Below are 20199 nucleotides of genomic sequence, written 5' to 3' on the forward strand. Positions count from 1 at the left end.
TTTCAATTACAAAAAATAAAATGATAGTGAAAGCAACAGCGACTCTAAATTTTTTATGAGTGTGAATGTAACTGACAAGTGTCAATTTTTTAAATTTTTGAATAAATAAATAAAATGTAAGTAGAATAGAAATTTGAAAATTCCCGATGAAAAAAGATTTTGTCTAATCATATATGATCATATATGTTCATATATATGATCATATATGATTATATATAGTCATATATGAACTTATATATAATCATGCATGATTATATATGGGGTCATATATAATTATATATGACCCCATACATAATTAGATCTGATCATACCTGGCTGTTAGAAGCTGATATATAAGTCTATATATGATCAGATCTGGTTATACATGAACCTATGTATAATTAGATATGATCATACCTGGCTGTCATGACCCTTAATATAATCATATACAAGTCTATATCCCGACTAGAAATTTCAGTTCGTTTTTTATTAGCTCCGGATTAGGCATGCCGAATTCCGAGTTCGCGCCAAATGAGGCAACCGCATAAGGCTCGCATCACTAATGTTGGATTCTCTGTACAAAAATCAATCTTTATTCTTATATAAACTTTATTTAATTATTTCTTTTTACTAAATATTCTGTTCGAAATAATATTTCGAACAGTGTTGCATTTAAGTTGTAGTATATATATTTAAGTTGAGTTCAAAATATGTATATGTTTACTTAAAGAAAAAGAAAGCTAGCATGGATCAAATTTTATGACCTTAGGTACATGGGTCGACGAGAGATTCCAAGTAAATGCAAGGCAATATGTTTTTCTTCATTTGCACTCATATATATATATTTTGAACTTAGAGATCTTTGTTATACAAAAAGAGGAGAGGTTGGTGGACCTCAGTGTTAAATAATATTAAAAGAATAAGTTAGTCTAAGCTAAATCTCTTTCGAGTGAAGACATACCCTAGAGCGCGTATTTTAATAAAAGATATAATATTCATTTGTTTAATAAATTGATTTGTTTCATTCACGATTACCATACCTAAATTCCCAACAGGTTATGGGCCCAGAATACGCCGTGTATTAAAATCGTGAAAGAAAGATTAATTTATCAAAAGAAAAAAATTGAATAGTATAAAAATTTGAAAATCATCTTACATCAAATCTACTATCAAATTTTCTAATTTTAATATTGAAGTGCATGTGATTTTAAATGATTAAAATAATTAAACAAAAATAAATTATAAATAATCATTTTCAAATAAAATAAAATTAAATATAATTCCTGATAATAATGTGCTGAATAATAATTACATAATGAATAGTGATAAAATTTTGAGTTTAGTTTACTTTAATAGTTTGTGCCGTGATTATATAAAGTGATTATTGCTGAGCCTCAAATAAATTGAAAGAAGAAAAAAAAGAAGATTCTTCAATTTTACACGTCTGATTGTCTTACAAACAGAGCGATTATTGCTCAAAGTTTTGATAGTCTCCAGAGACGAATCAAATTGTCCTGAGCAAAAGGCGGAGAATTTATTTTAGAAACAAAAGAGGTTTCATCCAGATGACAACAACCGTAAGCGTTCTAGGAGTGATAGAAGGGGTCATATACAGTCCTGTTCAGCGGTGTCAAAGCTGTAGAAGTCAGGCATGGTGGTCATTTCAGATAAGAAAGGGGTAAAAATTAATAAAGGTGGTATACCCATCATGGAAGGTAAGCCCTCTAATAATTTTATTCAGATCGGCTCCACAGTTTAAATACATAAAGCTCATTCTGTCGCTCAAGAAATAATAAGACGAATTATAGTACATAGCATGAAAGACTAGGTCATATAAGTGAGCATAAATTTGTTAAATCAAAGAATCATATTATGATTGAAACTTAAGGCAGATAATAGAAATCATTTGTAATAATTAAATATGTAAAGTGTGCGTTAAAAGAAAACAAACTCGATTATCATTCAAAACGTTTAAAAATCGAAATCATGTTAGGAGCTCAATATTCATTGTACATTCGGATGTACTATAGTCCAATCATTCCGACGGCTCTAGATAAGAAAAATTATTTTGTCCGATTTCTAGATCATTAAATTCATTACTGTGTATAGTATATTTAATTAAATATAGATTTAACTCAGTTACAAACGAGTGAGGTTCAATTTAATGTCAAACGAGTTTATTGATGTACATTAAAATTGGTAGAGAATATTTATTTGAAGTTCAGATAAAATTTCTGGATAATGCAGTACTTACTACAACATATTTAATTGATAATGTTCCGAGTAGGGCCTTGAAAGAAACTCATATACCATATGAAATGTGGTATAATAAAAAGACTATCCACCAAGTATCTTAAAGTGTTTGGTTCATTGTGTATATACACAAGAAAACTAACAGAAATAAATTTGATGAAAAAAAAAAAAAAAAAAAAAAAAAAAAATATCATCAAAGGGAATTCTGGTAGATTATGAACCAAACGGATACAGAGTTTTTCGAAATTAAGAGTAAAAAAAAAAATATGTGGTAGTGAGAGACGTTATTGTAGACAAAAGAAAATTTTTTTCTAGACCGAAAATAAAATCTGTTCATGTTGACGAAATCTTAGGTCATGAAACTGGTGTCACTAACGTAATGTTAAACTCAGGTAAAGAAACTGTAGTCACTAACTAATTGTTAAACTCAGTCAATCAGTCGAGTAGTCACGGACGAAATGTTAAACTCAGGTAATGAAACTGTAGTCACTAACGAATTGTTAAACTCAGTCAATCATTGGCCTGGATGAATCTGATACGGGCAAATCAGATGGGTTAGTCAAATCTGGTCATGATAAACCAGATTGTGTAGATAAATCTGATAATAATAAATCAGATAGTTCAAAGAAATCTGATAGTAGTAAATCAGATAGTTTAAATAAATCTGATAGTAGATAAATCAGATAGTTTAAATAAATCTGATATTAATAAATCAGACAGTTTAGATAAATCAGATAGTTTAAATAAATCTGATATTAATAAATCAGACAGTTTAGATAAATCTGATATTGTTAAATCTGATATTAATAAATCAGATAATTTAGATAAATCTGATATTAACAAATCAGACAGTTTAAATAAATCTGATATTAATAAATCAGATAGTTTAGATAAATCTGATATCAATAAATCAGACAGTTTAGATAAATCTGATATTAATAAATCAGAGCTTAGATAAATCTGATCTTAATAAATCAGATAGCTTAGATAAATCTGATCTTAATAAATCAGATAGCTTAGATAAATTTGATATTAATAAATCAGATAGTGTAAGTTAATCTGGTTATGATAAACCAGATAGTTTAAGTATATCTGATAACGATAAATCAGATTTAATAGATAAAGTAAATAATCATAAAGATAATAAAATTCCTAAGTTACATAATAGGAATAAATCAGAAGCCAGTTGTAGGAGAAGTAATAGGATCAGAGGCCGTCCTCAGATTTCGTATAGTGAAAATAGTTTACCTGACGATTGCATGCTATCCGCTCAATCAATAATACACAAAATTCCTAGTTCGTATTATGAAATTAAAAATAGGAATGATAGGGTTGAGTAGGAACGAGCTGTTAAAAGTGAATTCGATTCACTTCGTATTAATAATACTTGGACATTGGTACCGAGACCTAAACATAAAAATATTGTAGACTGTAAGTGGATACTTACAATTAAAAATTACGAATTTGGAAATCCACATAAATATAAAGCTCGATTAGTTACTAGAGGTTTTAGTCAAAAATATATGGTAGACTATGATGAAACTTTTGCGCCAGTTGCTAGAATGGCTAGTTTTAGATTCATAGTTGCAATTGTCAATCAGAATAATCTGTTACTGCATCATATGGATGTGAAGACAGTTTTTTTTGAATGGCAAATTAAAGGAAGAAATTTATATGAAAATACCAGGAGTCAAATGCGATAAAAATCAGGTGTGCAGATTGAACAAAGCTCTGTATGGTTTAAAGCAGGCTGCACGCTGCTGGTTTGAAGCATTTGAATCTACATTAAAAGAATTAAATTTTCAAAATTCTCCTGTAGATCGTTGTATTTATATTTTAGATCTAGGAAATGTCTTAAAGAACGTTTATGTAGTATTATATGTTGATGATCTTTTTGTAGCAACTGCAGATATGAATACTATGAATATTTTTAAAGAGTATTTGATGAATAAATTTCAGATGGTCAATTTAAAAGAAATTAGATCATTTTTAGGCATAAAAGTTACAAGAAAAGATAATGTAATAACATTAGATCAAAATGCATACATCAACTCAGTCTTAAATAAATTTAATATGCATGATTATGAAAATTATGATGCGCCATGTAAAAGTGTTATTGGTTGTATAGAGTACATAATGGTTTGTTCACGACCAGATTTAAGCATATCAGAAAATATCGTAAGTAGATATATGAATAAAAACAATAAAAACACTGTGGCAGTATCTGAAAAGAGTATTAAGATATTTAAAAAGTTCTAGTAATATTAGATTAACATATACCCGTAATAATTATAAAGAAATAATCAGCGGTTATGTAGACGCAGATTAGGCAAGTTATAACAACGATAGACAAAGAATGCAACCGATTATTTATTTAAGTTATTCGATCATTGTACTATTTGCTGGGCATCTAAACGACAGGCATCTGTAGCAGGTTCATCATCAGAAGCTGAATATATGGCTCTGTATGAAGCTGCACAAGAGGCACTGTGGTTACGATCATTAGCGGAAAATATAAAGATAGTTATATTAGGGTCAATAGTAATTTATGAAGATAAAAATGGTTGTATTGGTATCGCGAACAATCCATCAAGTCATAAAAGATCGAAAAATATCGATATAAAATATCATTGCTTTCGTGACAAAGTAGAGCACGGTTTATTTAAACTAATTTATATGTCTACAGATCAACAGATTGCTGATGCACTGACCAATTATTTGGCTGAACCAAAATTTGTGGAATTCAGAACACAAATGGATTTGAAATAATTTTAAAGAATATATTTATGTTGTATATATTGTATGTATATATATATTATAGACTGTATAATTGAAATATTTAAGATAAATGGTCGGATTAGGTTTTTCTGGGTTTTCCTAATTCCTTTGCAAATTAGTTGGGCCATAATGTTCGCACCCCCAGATTGCGTGAAAGGATATGTCTTTACAATTTAATTTTAGAAGTTAATTGATATAATAAGTTTATTGTAAAGGTATCATTAATAATTAGTATTATAATTGTGTAAGCTAATTTAATCTTAATTTTATTTTATTTAAAGATTAATTTTTGAGGGGGCGTGTTGGATTCTCTGTACAAAAATCAATCTTTATTCTTATATATACTTTATTTAATTATTTCTTTTTACTAAATATTCTGTTCGAAATAATATTTCGAACAGTGTCGCATTTAAGTTGTAGTATATATATTTAAGTTGAGTTCAAAATATGTATATGTTTACTTAAAGAAAAAGAAAGCTAGCATGGATCAAATTTTATGACCTTAGGTACATGGGTCGACGAGAGATTCCAAGTAAATGCAAGGCAATATGTTTTTCTTCATTTGCACTCATATATATATATTTTGAACTTAGAGATCTTTGTTATACAAAAAGAGGAGAGGTTGGTGGACCTCAGTGTTAAATAATATTAAAAGAATAAGTTAGTCTAAGCTAAATCTCTTTCGAGTGAAGACATACCCTAGAGCGCGTATTTTAATAAAAGATATAATATTCATTTGTTTAATAAATTGATTTGTTTCATTCACGATTACCATACCTAAATTCCCAACAACTAAAATAACGCACGTCCGAAACCCTGCATAATGAGGAAAGCCGAATTCGGCACAAATTTAGAAACCGAAGTCGCCCGGAGAAACCGTAATCTATCTTTGAAAAATGATGATACATAGAAATTAGCAATATATGGTCATGTATGACTGTGATAATATAATTTTGTTTAACTAAATTGAAAAAAAAAAAAAAGTAAATTTTTTTTATCGTTTAAAATTATTTTTGCAAAGCAGTATATCACCAAATATTCTAATTTGATATTACTTTAATTTTCAATCTAATTAGAAATTTTTAATTCAAGGAAAACGCGAAACTTATTCACGACCGCTGTTGTGGGATTCGAACCCGAGACCCTACGCACGAAAGACCAACGATTTAACTACTACGCTTCGGCACCAGCCCGGAATTCCAAAGATATACCTAACTTAGGCAATGACGAAAACTTTCCTAATAATAGCCAAATTTGGCATACCTAATTTTAGCAACTCTTTGGTCATCCCAATCCGATTTTAGTCAGGGATTCCCAAGATTCACTGAACTTTTACGCCCTGCCGAAGACTTCTAATGACAAACAAGTTTTGGTATATCAAGTTTCGGTTTTCCTCATAAGGATGGGGCACGGTTCAAATTAGGCTTGCTGTTTTTTGGAAAGCCTCATTCGTCCCGAATTGGTACTTTGGCATGCCGTACTGGAATTCTAGTCAGACCCTGGTTCGGCATACCAGACTTCGGCAAACATTTGGTAACCACCATAAGGCAGCAGTATCAATTTCCGTAGATATGCCGAAGTTAACTTAGCCATTCATTTTCCTACTAACTACCTGATTTGACATACCAGACTTCGGCAAGCCTTTGGTAACCACCATAAGGCAGCAGTATCAATTTCCGTAGATACGCCGAAGTTAACTGAGCCATTCACTTTCCTACTAACTACCTGATTTGGCATTCCGGACTTCGGCAAGCATTCGGTCATTACTATTAAATACCAGTCAGGAATTCCAAAAGTATTCCTAACTAACGCCATGCCACACCTTTCCCCAATAACAACCAAGTTTGTAATGTTTTCGGCATTTCGAGCTTTGGTTTTCCATATAAAAATACCATAAGGTCCGAATCAGGCTTGGTGTATTTCGGAAAGCCTTATTCGGACCAAATTGGTCTTTCGGCAAGCCTAACTGGAATTTCTAGTCGGGGCGCAACTATTATAATCTCAAACTCGATACTTCGTGATAACTTTTGGTCTTGTGAAATTAAAAATCTAGTAATTTTCCATCGTTATTTATTTTGCGAAGTAGAAGTTTACATTTATTAGTTTATAAGATAAATTTTATCAGAAAAAAATATTTATCATCGGAAATGTCGAAAGACATATAACAGTCAATAACTAAAGGTCAGCGATCCGTGGATCGGTTACATAAAAGCTTGCAGAATAATCGGTAATAAATAATAATTGCTTACACTTTCTAAATATGAATTAGTGATTTTTCACTAATTTTAAGTGAATATATACCCCAGTCAAAAAGTTTCAGCATTATTTCAAACTGATTAGGCTTAACTAAACCTTAAATGAAGCTGAATGCGCTGAACTGAACCTTACTTGAAACTGACTAAGTTTAATTGAGCCTTAAATTAAATTGTTCAGCCTTTCAGTTGAAATCATTTCAAACTGATCAGCCTGCTAGTGGAATTAAGTTAAAGCTGGATTCAACCTGAATAAGCTTAAGCTTCAAACTGAGAAATCAATAAAAAACTAAAGAAAAAAAATTTTTTTTTCCGTAATTCGCCAATATCTTCGAGTCTACTTGATCAAATGATCTGAAATTTTCAGAAAAGTTGATGGCCAACAAGCTCTTTCGATTGCCGCCTTAACCATCAAATCCGTTTATTATAGTTAAAGAGTTATGATTTAGTTTAAATGTTTGAAAATTTATTAATTGGAAATCATTAATAAACAATCTTTTCTTTAATTATTACTCCGTATTATGATCAATAAAATAAATGTAATTATGCAGAAATCAATGTTAGTGATCATAAGTCAGATTTAAAGGATTTTTGACTCAAATTGAAGCGATAGTATATAAGATATCTGAAAAGCATCATAAAAAATGTGTTTTTAAAATGTTTTTGTTGATAATATGATTTGAACTAAAGAATAAGTTATACATTTCTTTATAAGGTGATCGAAAGAGACCATAAAGACGAAAATTTTTTATGATTTTAAACACATTTTAGTACATCCCTGGTGAAAATTTTCCGGACTTCTATTTGAAAAACTCAGTTCTAGAGTTCTAAAGACTTTTTCAGACAGAAGTCCGAAAAATTTTCACCAGGGATTATCTGATCCTGTTTCTTTATCCGGGAAAAGGGACATAAAATGTTATTTTTCAAAAACTTTGACGCCCATATCTTCTGAACAATCAACAGATTTTGATGTTTGATGTACAATCAGCACGTTTTATTGAGTTCTAGAGCGGATTAGATTTTGAAGTCGATCGTTAGACGTCTTTATGTCAGCACTGTAGTGCAACACTTTTTTACTTTAACTAGATAAACTCTACAGTACTCGATATCACTGGATGTTTAAGATAACTATTTTTTAACTAACCCTGTTTTGCCCGAAGTCAGGGTGGTGCTGAAAATTTTCGAAAAATCTACCTTTCATTCTGATTGCCAGATGGTATTTTTTTTTCATTTTTTCACTAACCGCGTTTTACCCATTCAGCTCTATGTGTTTTTGACATTCAACTATTGATCTCAAACTCGATACTTCGTGATAACTTTTGGTCTTGTGAAATTAAAAATCTAGTAATTTTCCATCGTTATTTATTTTGCAAAGTAGAAGTTTACATTTATTAGTTTATAAGATTAATTTTATCAGAAAAAAATATTTATCATCGGAAATGTCGAAGGACATAACAGTCAATATATATAAAGGCTAGTAATCCGCGGATCAGTAACAAAGAAGCTTGCAGAATAATCGGTAATAAATAATAATTGCTTATATATTTTTAATTATAATTTTTATTCTATTGGATTTACGAATAAAAAAGTAAAATATTTTTTCAAGATATAAAGTAACAAAATGTCGAAAATAACTTTAATATTATCAATTTTCGTATTGATTGTTATCTGTTCTGGTGCATATGCAGCATGTCCTGGCGGTTGGGTAAGTAATTATCGTAACACAGTGGAAAAAAAAAATTAGAAGTAGACGTGAATAATTTTGAAAAACTCTAAACTTCAGTCAATAATTTTAAACTGATAAACTTCTGTGTTTTTACATTTTGATCCTTAAATTAAACATTTAATAAATTTCACTCGATATTAAATCCAGCGCAAGACTGCGAAATTTGAATATTTTATACTTTTCACTTTAAAATCCTATCCATTTTTAAATTCCAAATTCTACGATTCGCAGCTAAGAAGTTAATTTTTTTTCTTTAAATTTTCATTTCCTATGAGTACGTTGCTTAAAGGTTAATAAAAAAAAAGTTTATTGTTTTGCTTCTTGAAAAACTGCAACAATTTTTATTGAAAAACGGAAAATCGATAAAATATAAGTTTTTTGTAGTGCCATCCATCACAAGGATATGGCTGCTGTGAAGGACACATATGCAGTTCGCATTATTTTCAAGGTACATGTTTAACCGATCAGGAATGGGAGGACAGACAAGGTGGGCCAGTATTAACAGGATCAGGAAAATAATTACAACAATACAGTGAAGATTTATAAATGTATTGTACCAATTAATAAAAATCACTGTCTTACGAAAAAAATTATGAAGGACTTATTTTCATTCATATAAGATTTGTTTCAGAAAACAGTTTTTTTCAAATATCGTCAAAACGACTTAACCAATCATTCCCAAAATTTTATCAGCTCTAGACCTCAATAAAACACGTCGATTGCCACCCCAACCGTCTTAATCGGTCAATTCGTTTACGAGATATCGTTGATTAAAAAATTAGTGAAAAACGTTTTTTTTCAGATATCTACAGAAAAATTGAATCATTCGATTTTAAAATCTATTCAGCTCTAGAACTTAATAAAACGCGTCGATTGCCGCCTCAACTATCAAAATCGGTTAATTCGTTTGCGAGATATCGTAGGAGAAAGAAATGCTAAAAAATGTTTTTTTAGAAAACAACGGCACACAAAAGTATTTTCGATCTCGAAGAGCTCGAAAATGTATTCACAACAATGTTTTCGAGCTCGCTGAGCTCGAAAACAGCGGGAAGTTTTCGGGGCTGGCCGCAGGGTTAACCGATAGACCGATTTTTTTTTATTGTTTTTAAACTAGTCGTATGAGTAGACTATTCTTTATTTTTCATTCATACGATTGTTGTATAAATAATTATTTTTTATTCATCCGATTGTCGTGCGATTTTCAACAGCCAGAAAAATAACTCGGTTATTTATATTCATAAAATATGCATTGATCGTATTGATAAACGTTCGAGAGATAAAGAGCGAGCAAGCAGTCGTTTCATAAATTTGATCACCCACTTTTTAATGAAAACCCAAGCGCCCTCTATTGATATCCAACGCTGACAGTTATCAGCTGTTTCAGTAAACAAAGAGAAGCATTTCGCGATGGATGCTGATGAAAGTGGTGCTCCTCAACAAGTTATTAATGATACTGATAAATTATCAAATGGTGATGACTCGTTGTCATCTACTTCTGATTCTGATGATTACATCGACAACTGGTATTTCATGCCTGATTCGATCCTGCTGAGCATATTCAAATTACTGACTCCCAAAGAGGTTGTCAACATTGGATTAGTGTGTAAACATTGGAACCGTGTCTCTCAGGATGAGCTCCTGTGGAAGGATCTCTTCTACAGAACCTACAAAATAGATCCCTCGGTTGGAATAATGCCAGGTATTGACATCTTGCTTCTTAAATTAATATATTCAGTCTTTAACAAGGTATTTTTACACAATCCTCGTCATATAAACATCATTGTTACAACATAATTGGATTTTTATTGACAGGAAAGACTTCATGGTTCGAAGAATTCAAGCGATTGTCATATCATACACCTTTACTAGAGACTGAAGTGCTGCTGGATCACGCACATCAAGTTTTGCATGTTAGTTTTTCGCACAATGGCAAAATGTTCGCAACTTGCTCTAAAGATGGTCATATACTAGTAAGTTACTTTATTGTTAATTAGCTAAATTGTATTTAAAAAATCATAAATCTGTGGTGAATATTTTTCTTGGACAAAAATGATAAATTCATAGGGAGGAATAGTAAATTAAAACTTGGAATTTACTGTCCACTTCCCTATGAGTTTATCATTTTATTAAGTTGATCTGGACATGATTTTAAATTGTATATATTTTTCTTTTAGGTATGGAACAGTCAATTTCCAGCTACAGTTAAATACCAACATGATATGAAGACGTTTAGTTGGAAGTATACCCAATTTTCTCAATTTAATTGCTCCGATACTCTACTTTTGGTGTCTGGTGTGCATTTTGGAACACCTCACAGCACATCTGGTGAAATAGCTGTCTTCAGATTAGCGCGTAAGTTCAAAATATAAAATTATTATTGCTCTATACGTGATAGAAAAAATTAATTAAGTCTAAGGATCATTTTTTAAGTCATGTTTTATGATACAATCAGCTTTGTTTGATCATAAAGACCATGTATGTTTTTTAAACAAGTCAGTGTGACGAAATCTTGACTGTCAAAAGCTAATAATAACTCAAAGTTCAATTAATTGATACTAATTGTCTGCCAAAAATAAATAAATAAACTAAACAATGGGAATATTGTGGCATTGATGAATTAAATTAAAATTAAAAGACTAATTGACACATACAAATTTTAATTACAGCTGGATTTGATCTCCAATGCAGAGTTGGTAATAAACCATTTGACATATTCGGTACGTGGTACAGTGAGCGTTACCTTTTAAGTGGTGATTCACACTGGCTTGCACCCATGGTGAGTTCAAGTGTCCTTTGGCTCAATAAGGCGAATCAGGAATCGGCTAGTGAACATGTGCCGATAATGAATCAACTTTACAAGTTAGTTTTAATTGATAAGCCAACTTAATTATTTACTTTTGCTTGTATTATTATTATTATTGTTGCTTTATAATTATAGATTTTATAATTTTAATTCAACGTCAATACGTGCTGTGATGGTAGCTAATTGTTTGTGTCCTGAGTCCACGGAAGCTGAAGAACCTGAAAGTCAACAGTCGACATCAAGTCAAAAAGAAACTCAAGGAAACTCGAGTCAACGAGATGTTTCTTCGATGTCAGTAGATAATCAGCAAGAAGAGCCTGAAGTTCTACATCATGCATCTTCTAGATTACAGTACTGAGATATATTTTTGAAAATATAATTAGGAAGATTTGATTATTAATAATTCAATTTATGTTTAGATATAGTACATTAGAAGGTGGTTTCATGAATTGGAAAAGATTAGGAGATGGTTTTGAATATGCAAATCCAATTAGATATAATGAAGAATATCGTCAAGTTGAAATGGAACGAGAAACAACGGAGAGTGATAGTGAAACAGATGCACCTCAGTGGGAAGATGAAAGTGAATTATCAGGTAAGTAGATTACGTTGTATTGATTAAAATTCGGATTATATTTTATTGATGTTTAATTACTTATAGAAGTATCCGAAACTGCTGATGATTGTGATTCTGATGACTTGGCAGATAATCCTGAAAAATTTCTTATATTTACCACTGGGTCTAAAACCTACACACATCATCAAGTAGGTTTCAAACGTATTAAAGCTGTAAACTTTCCACGGAGATTAGACCCCGGGCCGTCTTTGAAAGAGAGATTGGCACAACGAGAACGCGAACGTGAGAGACAAAATTCTGGTTCTCATCCCGAGCCCAATTGGCTTGATTATGAATCAGTGGCTGAAAGATTTGACAAAATTGATCATGTCATAGATCTTCATGGACATATTATAGGAATGGGTTTATCTCCAGATCATAGGTGACCATCAAATATTCTATTTGTTTTTTATTTATTTTTTCGATTGGCTCAAACTCATTGGGTTCATTTTTACAGGTATCTTTATGTAAATACCAGGCCTTGGCCACGGGGTTACGTTATTACAAATCCACTAAATCCGCCACCAATTGCTCAAGAAATAGATATTCATGTAATTGATTTAGTTACGTTGAAACAAGTGGGGACAATGTTAAGAGCGCACAAAGCTTATACATCAAATAATGATTGTTATTTTATATTTCTGGATGTCTGTGATGAATACGTTGCAAGGTTTGTTGTATTTATTATAATTTAATCCATAACTATTATTGATCATGATTATTTAAGGGCATTCTCAAACAGTGCCCCCCCCCCACAATTTTAAAAAATATACAATGACTTTCAACTGCTATAAGCATATTTAAAAATTTGAATTATAAAATTGACATGAAGATTTTTCTGAAATTTCTTTAACAAATTTCGTGTAACTCCCGATTAATATCTACTGTAAGTAATTTTTTTTATCTATATCTCAGCGAAATTGTCCCTTTTTCAATCAATGCTTAAAATTTTTTTTTTTAATTAATACCCAATTAGCACACGGCTTTATGACATCTACAAGATAGAACTTTTAAACTGTTTTTTGTTCACAAAACGATCAGAAATTTATGTCATCAAAAAAATATCTGCTTAAGAAACTTGACACAAGTTACGACAAATTTCCTATGACTTCTAGGACCAACATCTGTACGTTTTATTTATAAAAAAAAACTTGACTTTGAGACAAAAAAAATTCATAACATCTTTAAGTTGTCTCTACTCGGGATTGATAAAATTTTGATACGCTTATGACAGTTGACATTGAAAATTTATAAAAAATAGGGGACACTGTCTGAGAACGGCCTTAAATAAAAAAAAAGTATTAACCTTGATTTGTTTAATAATTAAGCATTAAAATATATTTACAGTGGTGCTGAAGATAAACATGGGTATTTATGGGACCGACATTATGGTGTATGTCTCGCTAAATTTCCACATAAAGACGTTGTCAATGCAGTTGCATTCAATCCCTGCAATCCTGAGATGCTTGTTACTACCAGTGATGATTATACTGTTAAAGTTTGGCGTAGTCGTGCTGCTGTTAAGGCACTAGGACTCGATGAAAATGCATATCGACGTGGATTGGAGGTACGAAAGAGACATAGATATCACCGAAGTAATTGTAATATTGATTGATTAAAAACCATTCAGTTTCCGATTTAAATATTCCCCGTAATTAATATAGCTACACTGTACCACTTCTATAGAAAAAAAAAAAATATATATCGATATCTTGCCGTAAAAAGTAATAGTATAAATTATATATAAAAATTTCAAATTAAAGTTCAAAAAAATTCTAGTTAATTAATGGGAAATGTTTAAATTAGAAACTGAATGTTTACGAAAGTTTAGTGATAATCGACTGTGAAAAAGTTTAAAAAAAACAATATAAATAAATATATATATACAAATATTAAAATTAAAAGTATACATACACACAAGTTAATTTATAAGATGAATGTTATGTTTTTATAAGATATACATTTTATTTCAAATATTGATGTAATTATTGGTTATTATATACATATATAATAATAATTATCTTCATATTTTAACAGTATGTAAATATTAAACGCTCACGGAGTGCTTTTCTGTTTATTTTTTATAATAATTATTATTTAAATTCTATGAATTATTGACGGATGAATAAAAATACGTATTTTTATTATAAATTATTTATCAGCAGCATTCGAACTTGAATGATAAATATATCCGGCATCATAAATATGTTTATTTAATATAAATATACGCAACAAATATATTTCAATTAAACTCTATTTGAAGTAATTGTATAGAAAGAATAAGCACAAAAAATACAGGGATTAAAAAAAAATATTTATATGAGTAAAAATAAAAAACTAAATTAATATTCTTCATTACAAATTAATTTATAATTTATGAAATTACATTTACATCGAGATAAGGGCAATAGCTGATAAATAGGGCCAGGATTTTTGCGTTAATTTAAAAATAAATAATAATTAGTGGTGTGAAATTTTTTATATTACGGGGAAAATATTGGTCTTAGTAAAAAATTTTTCAAACAAAAGTTGTAGGAAATTTAATTTTCTAAAAAAAATATCTCTTATAATTTTTTCTTAGAACTAATGAGAAAACCATAATTTCAAAATTAAGATTTTCATAATAAACAAAATTTTGAATCATTCATTATGAATCTTAATTTTGGAATTACGATGAAAATATTGATCGTATGAAAAAATCATAAGAGACATTCTCTTAATAAAATTAAATTTCCTACAACTTTTGTTCGAAAACTTTTTTACTAAGACCGATATTTTCCTCGTAATATTAAAAATTTGAACTATTCATTTAAAAATTAAGGCAAAAATCTTGTCCCTACTGATAAATCATATTATACTGCCAAGTAATTTAATCTACAACGTAATCTATTAAATATATGGCAATTGAAAAAATTGTTAGTTCGAGAGTAAATGGGCCATTTATTTAAATAAATACTGTATTATTAATTTATAACTAATAATTGAATGAAATTAAAACGTGTTCGATCACTAATGCCTTTATCCATAGGTTCGGTTTCATCGTTGCTACTTGATATAAATTTTAAGTGATCTTGTTATTTCATATTTTGTATAAAGGGACCTAGTACCTGATCAAGAAATTAGTACTTGATCACTCCATGTATTGGTATAGATATATTTAGTAAATATTAGCATCTGTATGTATACAAATACATGAGTGATCGGGTACTAGTTCCCTGACCGGGTACTGAGTCTCTTACCTTAAATATTTATCGGAGGTGTTAAAAATTATCGAGTGTAATTTTAAAAAAATAAATTCAATAAATAAATTTAGTTTAATTAAATATAATTATTATAAGTAACAACGATGTGAAGAGAAATTTTATAATAATATATGTAAGCACGAATTTAAATGTTTTATTTAAAAAATATGAATCTCAATAAAAGTTATAAATATTTAATAGCCTCTAGATATGCCAATTTTTGATCGTAACAATTAATAATACATTTATGTAATAAATATGAAATAATTTTTAGGGTGAATGATTATAGATAGTAAATATATAAATAAAATCAACTTTGAACTTTTATCGGTTGAATTGTTTAACATGTAAGTAATTATCGTTGTTATACTATTATATCTATTGTTATATTAAATTAATATCTATTATTAATATCAGGGTATGTGCGAATACCTCGAATTTACGAATTATTCGTATCGAATCGAACTTTCGAATAATTCATAAGTTTTCGAATTATTCCATTTTTTTTTAAAGACTTAAAATTATAATATTTTTTTTAATTATTAAAATATTTTTCAGAGGCAAAGTTCAGATACGAATATGAAAAAATTATTTTTGGTCATTTTAAAAACTAAGATCTGCATTAAATAAAAATTAAATTTTTGAAAGCTGATCATAATTTTCGCAATTCAAATAACGTAATTTGAAGTTACAAATAATTCGGAAAGTTTTTAATTATTCGATTCGAAAAGTCATATTTAAATCGATTCGATTCTTATACCCCTAATTAATATCATTAAGGTTTAACTGTTCACTTGACTGTTACTATTTTTAAAAAAATAATTATAAATGAATTATTACAATCGCCACTTATAACAACAATATATGGCTAATAAAATATGTAATATTCAAAAATAATTGGCAGATGAATGATTACGCTTGGAGTATTATTAATAATTACTATAAATATAGATCAATTGATTTAATAAATGAATTATTGATTCAATTATTAAAAGTTTGATTACTGTATAATTATTATACTTAATAATTTAAACGTTTACAAATTGAATTGATAAATATCGAGACAGACGTAAATATTAATCAATTTTTATACATTTAAAATTTTTTATTATTAATTTTATTTACTTAAAAATTTTTTTTATTTTCATTAGTATCAACAAACTTTTCAGGTGGATCCTGCTATTGGTTCTGAAACATAAAATTATTTTGTTGTACATTTTTATTGATAATATTATTCATATTTTTTTTATTTATTACATTACAGATAAGTTCTACTGAACGTATATTTCATTTTTGGGAGATAAAATATTTTGGTGTGCGACGTTTTCAGTCAAAGAAAATTTATAGAAAAAAAAAAGTTAAAATATTTAAACCGCAGACAAACTAATAGTGATAAAATTAAATAGTAACAAGAAATAATTATACCTGGTTGTGGTAATTCATCATGTGGTGAAACGGAAGTTCCTGGCAATACTTTTTTATGAGTTTCTTTACGACCATGGCAATGTTCACACTCGTCATCACTTTCGTCTGAACTGCTTTCTCCAAATTGTTTAGGTTTTTCATAAATACAACAGCCTAAGAAACATTAATAAAATAAAATTTATAATTTACTTAAAAACATACTTTGTATATGGGAACATTCCATGCCAAATCATCCTACTGTCAAAATTTTCAGCTCCGATTCAGTTAATATTTGGATATCTTTTTACAATTTTTCGAAAAAGGTTTCCATGATTTTTTTTAAATTAAAAAAAAAAAACAGAAAAAATACTTTCCCTGTTACCAGACCAGGTTTAAAATTCGTGTTGTAGGAACTAGAATTTTTGGGATTTTTTTTTTTTTTAATCGAAGAATACAAAGGATTTTAAAAATAGTATTTTTATTTAAAAATAAAAAAATTTAGCAAGTTAGTTTTAAATAATATTTTCATAAAACCCATGAAAAGACACGATAGTTAATTAGTAATATAAAATTTAAAAAATTTTGAAATTGACAAGTGCAATTTTTTATAAATATTATTTTTTCAATTATTTACTCTATTTATTTATAATCTAAATTTGTCTGATGTCTGCTACACACTCGTAAAAAAATACATTCAAATCGATAGTTTTCAAAAAGTTATGACCGTTCAAAAAAGAATCATAAAAATTTTCAAAAATTCACTTTCATGAATGACTCAATGAAAAAATTTGAATAAAATCATGAAAACCCTTTGTAAGGAACATAAAAAGATGGCCAAATATTAACTGAATCAGAGTTGCAAATTACGACAATAAGATGATTTAGCATGGAATGCCTCATATATATGTATATACTTACATTTTGATTTTTTCTTATTCATATTTTCATTATCTACAGTGCTAGAAGTCCATTGAACTTTCTTGTTTGATCTCGGTTTACGTAAACACAAACTTATTGTCGGCACGTCCTAAAAAATTTTAAATACTTTCATTTAAATATATGGTAATATGTTAAATCCGCACGAAATGACTTAAATTTAAATAAATTATAATGAAAAAAAAAAATTTGCGGTAAATAAGAAAGTTGTGATAAAATTTAAAAATATTTATTTGTAAAGTACGTAAATAAAAATATTTAAAAGCTTTTAAAATTAAAGTTTATTGCAGAATTTTATTCTCCATTAAATTATCAATTGTCTGGTCAGAGTAATTTAGAACTTCTCTGAGTACTTGACGAGTGTGTTGACCTAGTGTTGGTGGCGGTGACCTAACTTTATTTGTACCATAACTAAATTTCACAGCAGGTCCAACAACTTTAACTTTACCCATTTCATTGTGCTCTAACTCTTTGACCATTTCAACTGCTTTGACATGAGGATCATCAAACACCTAAAAGTAGACAGTAAATTCGATGTCCCAGTAAGTTAACCAATAAATAGTTCAATAAAAACTAAATTACCTCTTGTATGGTATTTATAGGTCCATAGGGAAACGGAGCTCCTTCTAATATATCCGCCCACTCTTTATTAGTCTTAATCTTGAAGACATTTCTCAGTATCTTGAGTAGTTCAACTCGATTAGTAACTCTAGCAGTGTTATTAATGAACCTATCATCATCAGCGAGCTCTGGTAACTCAATAATCTTTGCGAGTGCCTTAAATTGAGTATCACTTCCAGTGCAAACAGTCATAAATCCATCACGCGTAGGAAACGCTTCATAAGGAACAAGACTCTCATGCTCAGAGCCCCATCGTGTGGCTTCTTTACCAGCATTCAGGTAATTGGAAGCCACATTTATCAGACAAGCGACTTGGGTAGACAGTAGATTACACTGAATCCACTGACCTTGCTTGCTTTGTGTTCTCTGATAAAGTGCAGCCATTATAGCGCCATGGGCATACAAACCAGTCGCTACATCAGTCATAGCAACACCTATTTTACATGGGTCACCGTCTCTAGGTCCAGTTATGTGCATAAGACCACCAACTGATGCCGCTATTACGTCGTAACCCGGTCTCTGAGCATAAGGTCCTTCGTATCCGTATCCAGTCAGCGAACAATAAATCAACTGTGGTGCTGCTTTCTTGATGTCTTCATACCCCAACCCCATCTCTGAAAGCTTTCCTGGCACAAAATTCTCAATTAGTACATCCGACTTTTTAGCCAGTTCATAAATAACATCTCGTCCTCTTTTAAAATCGATACAAACACTTTTTTTGTTTCTATTTACGCTCAAAAAATATGTCGCGTGTTTATTACTGTTGGATAAAAAGGGTGGGCCCCAGTTTCTACACTCGTCTCCAGTTCCTGGTTTTTCTATTTTCAATATTTCAGCACCTAGGTCACCAAGTATCATTGTGCAGTAAGGACCAGCGATTATTCTTGTTAAATCTAGTACTCTTATTCCGGCTAAAGGTGATTTATTATCATTATCATTATCATTTTCATCGTTGATTGGAGTAGAAGTTGTAGTAGAGTAAAACAAGTAACTGCTCTGTCTTTGAGTACTTAAACTCAAGAGGTTTTTTAATTTATACATATTATTGAGGAACTTTACACCACTCATAATGCACTTCAATAATTAATAAATATAAATTTTTTAAAAATCCAGTAACAATAAATTTTTAAATTAACCGCGAGATGTAAATAAATTTAACAACAAATTACAAGTTTAAAAAATAATAATTCTTGAGTTGCATCAATCATGTGACACTTTATCATAAATAAAAAAAAAAATATTATCTCTCAAGGAAAAATTTACCTGTCCACTGTCATTGACATCTCCTTCCAAAACAGTTTCCGTTTGCGATTGGGAGCTTGAAGGTCCTGCCATCCTTGCCATACGGTTTTCAAAACGTTATTAAAAAAAAATAAACGCAATATTATCACCCACTGCCTCTAAACTTAAATCACAACTTATAATTTAATTAATTTATTATATTGTTATGATTTATGACGTTTATTTTTCCTAGTCTATCTCTATCTTCATCTACTCTGTCTCTATCTATCAACCAATGAACGGCGCCATTTTGCCGGCAGACATCTAGCGCTTTTTTTTAAAAACTCAAACCATAAATAATTAAATTT

At 29.6% G+C, this 20199-nt stretch overlaps 3 protein-coding genes across 6 annotated transcripts; 1 reads left to right on the forward strand and 2 right to left on the reverse strand.

The window, feature by feature from the left end:
- Positions 1 to 8736: 8736 nt before the first annotated feature.
- LOC130668468 (F-box/WD repeat-containing protein 5) lies at positions 8737 to 17051 on the forward strand. 4 transcript variants are annotated; one of them, XM_057470776.1, is made up of 10 exons: positions 8737 to 8967; positions 9373 to 10687; positions 10801 to 10958; positions 11163 to 11340; positions 11655 to 11847; positions 11927 to 12142; positions 12211 to 12386; positions 12453 to 12789; positions 12865 to 13077; positions 13755 to 15332. In XM_057470776.1, the coding sequence occupies exons 2-10, from the start codon at positions 10396 to 10398 to the stop codon at positions 14020 to 14022; spliced, it is 2031 nt and encodes a 676-aa protein (XP_057326759.1). In that variant the 5' UTR covers positions 8737 to 8967; positions 9373 to 10395; the 3' UTR covers positions 14023 to 15332. The 4 variants fall into 4 exon arrangements, with proteins under 4 accessions (XP_057326759.1, XP_057326760.1, XP_057326758.1 ...); XM_057470777.1 differs by having other exon boundaries at positions 12456 to 12789; XM_057470775.1 differs by lacking the exon at positions 8737 to 8967 and adding an exon at positions 16914 to 17051 and having other exon boundaries at positions 10133 to 10687; positions 12456 to 12789; positions 13755 to 13974.
- On the reverse strand, positions 15326 to 20148 carry LOC130668480 (E3 ubiquitin-protein ligase PPP1R11). The gene is made up of 4 exons (XM_057470797.1): positions 19874 to 20148; positions 17972 to 18080; positions 17075 to 17227; positions 15326 to 16837 (listed from the first exon to the last, which is right to left on the reverse strand). The coding sequence occupies exons 1-4, from the start codon at positions 19952 to 19954 to the stop codon at positions 16815 to 16817; spliced, it is 366 nt and encodes a 121-aa protein (XP_057326780.1). The 5' UTR covers positions 19955 to 20148; the 3' UTR covers positions 15326 to 16814.
- Positions 18112 to 19850, reverse strand: LOC130668472 (succinate--hydroxymethylglutarate CoA-transferase). The gene is made up of 2 exons (XM_057470787.1): positions 18572 to 19850; positions 18112 to 18501 (listed from the first exon to the last, which is right to left on the reverse strand). The coding sequence occupies exons 1-2, from the start codon at positions 19676 to 19678 to the stop codon at positions 18271 to 18273; spliced, it is 1338 nt and encodes a 445-aa protein (XP_057326770.1). The 5' UTR covers positions 19679 to 19850; the 3' UTR covers positions 18112 to 18270.
- Positions 20149 to 20199: the final 51 nt, after the last annotated feature.

The sequence above is a fragment of the Microplitis mediator genome, chromosome 5 (assembly GCF_029852145.1).
Source record: "Microplitis mediator isolate UGA2020A chromosome 5, iyMicMedi2.1, whole genome shotgun sequence".
In the NCBI taxonomy this organism is placed as follows: domain Eukaryota; kingdom Metazoa; phylum Arthropoda; class Insecta; order Hymenoptera; family Braconidae; genus Microplitis; species Microplitis mediator.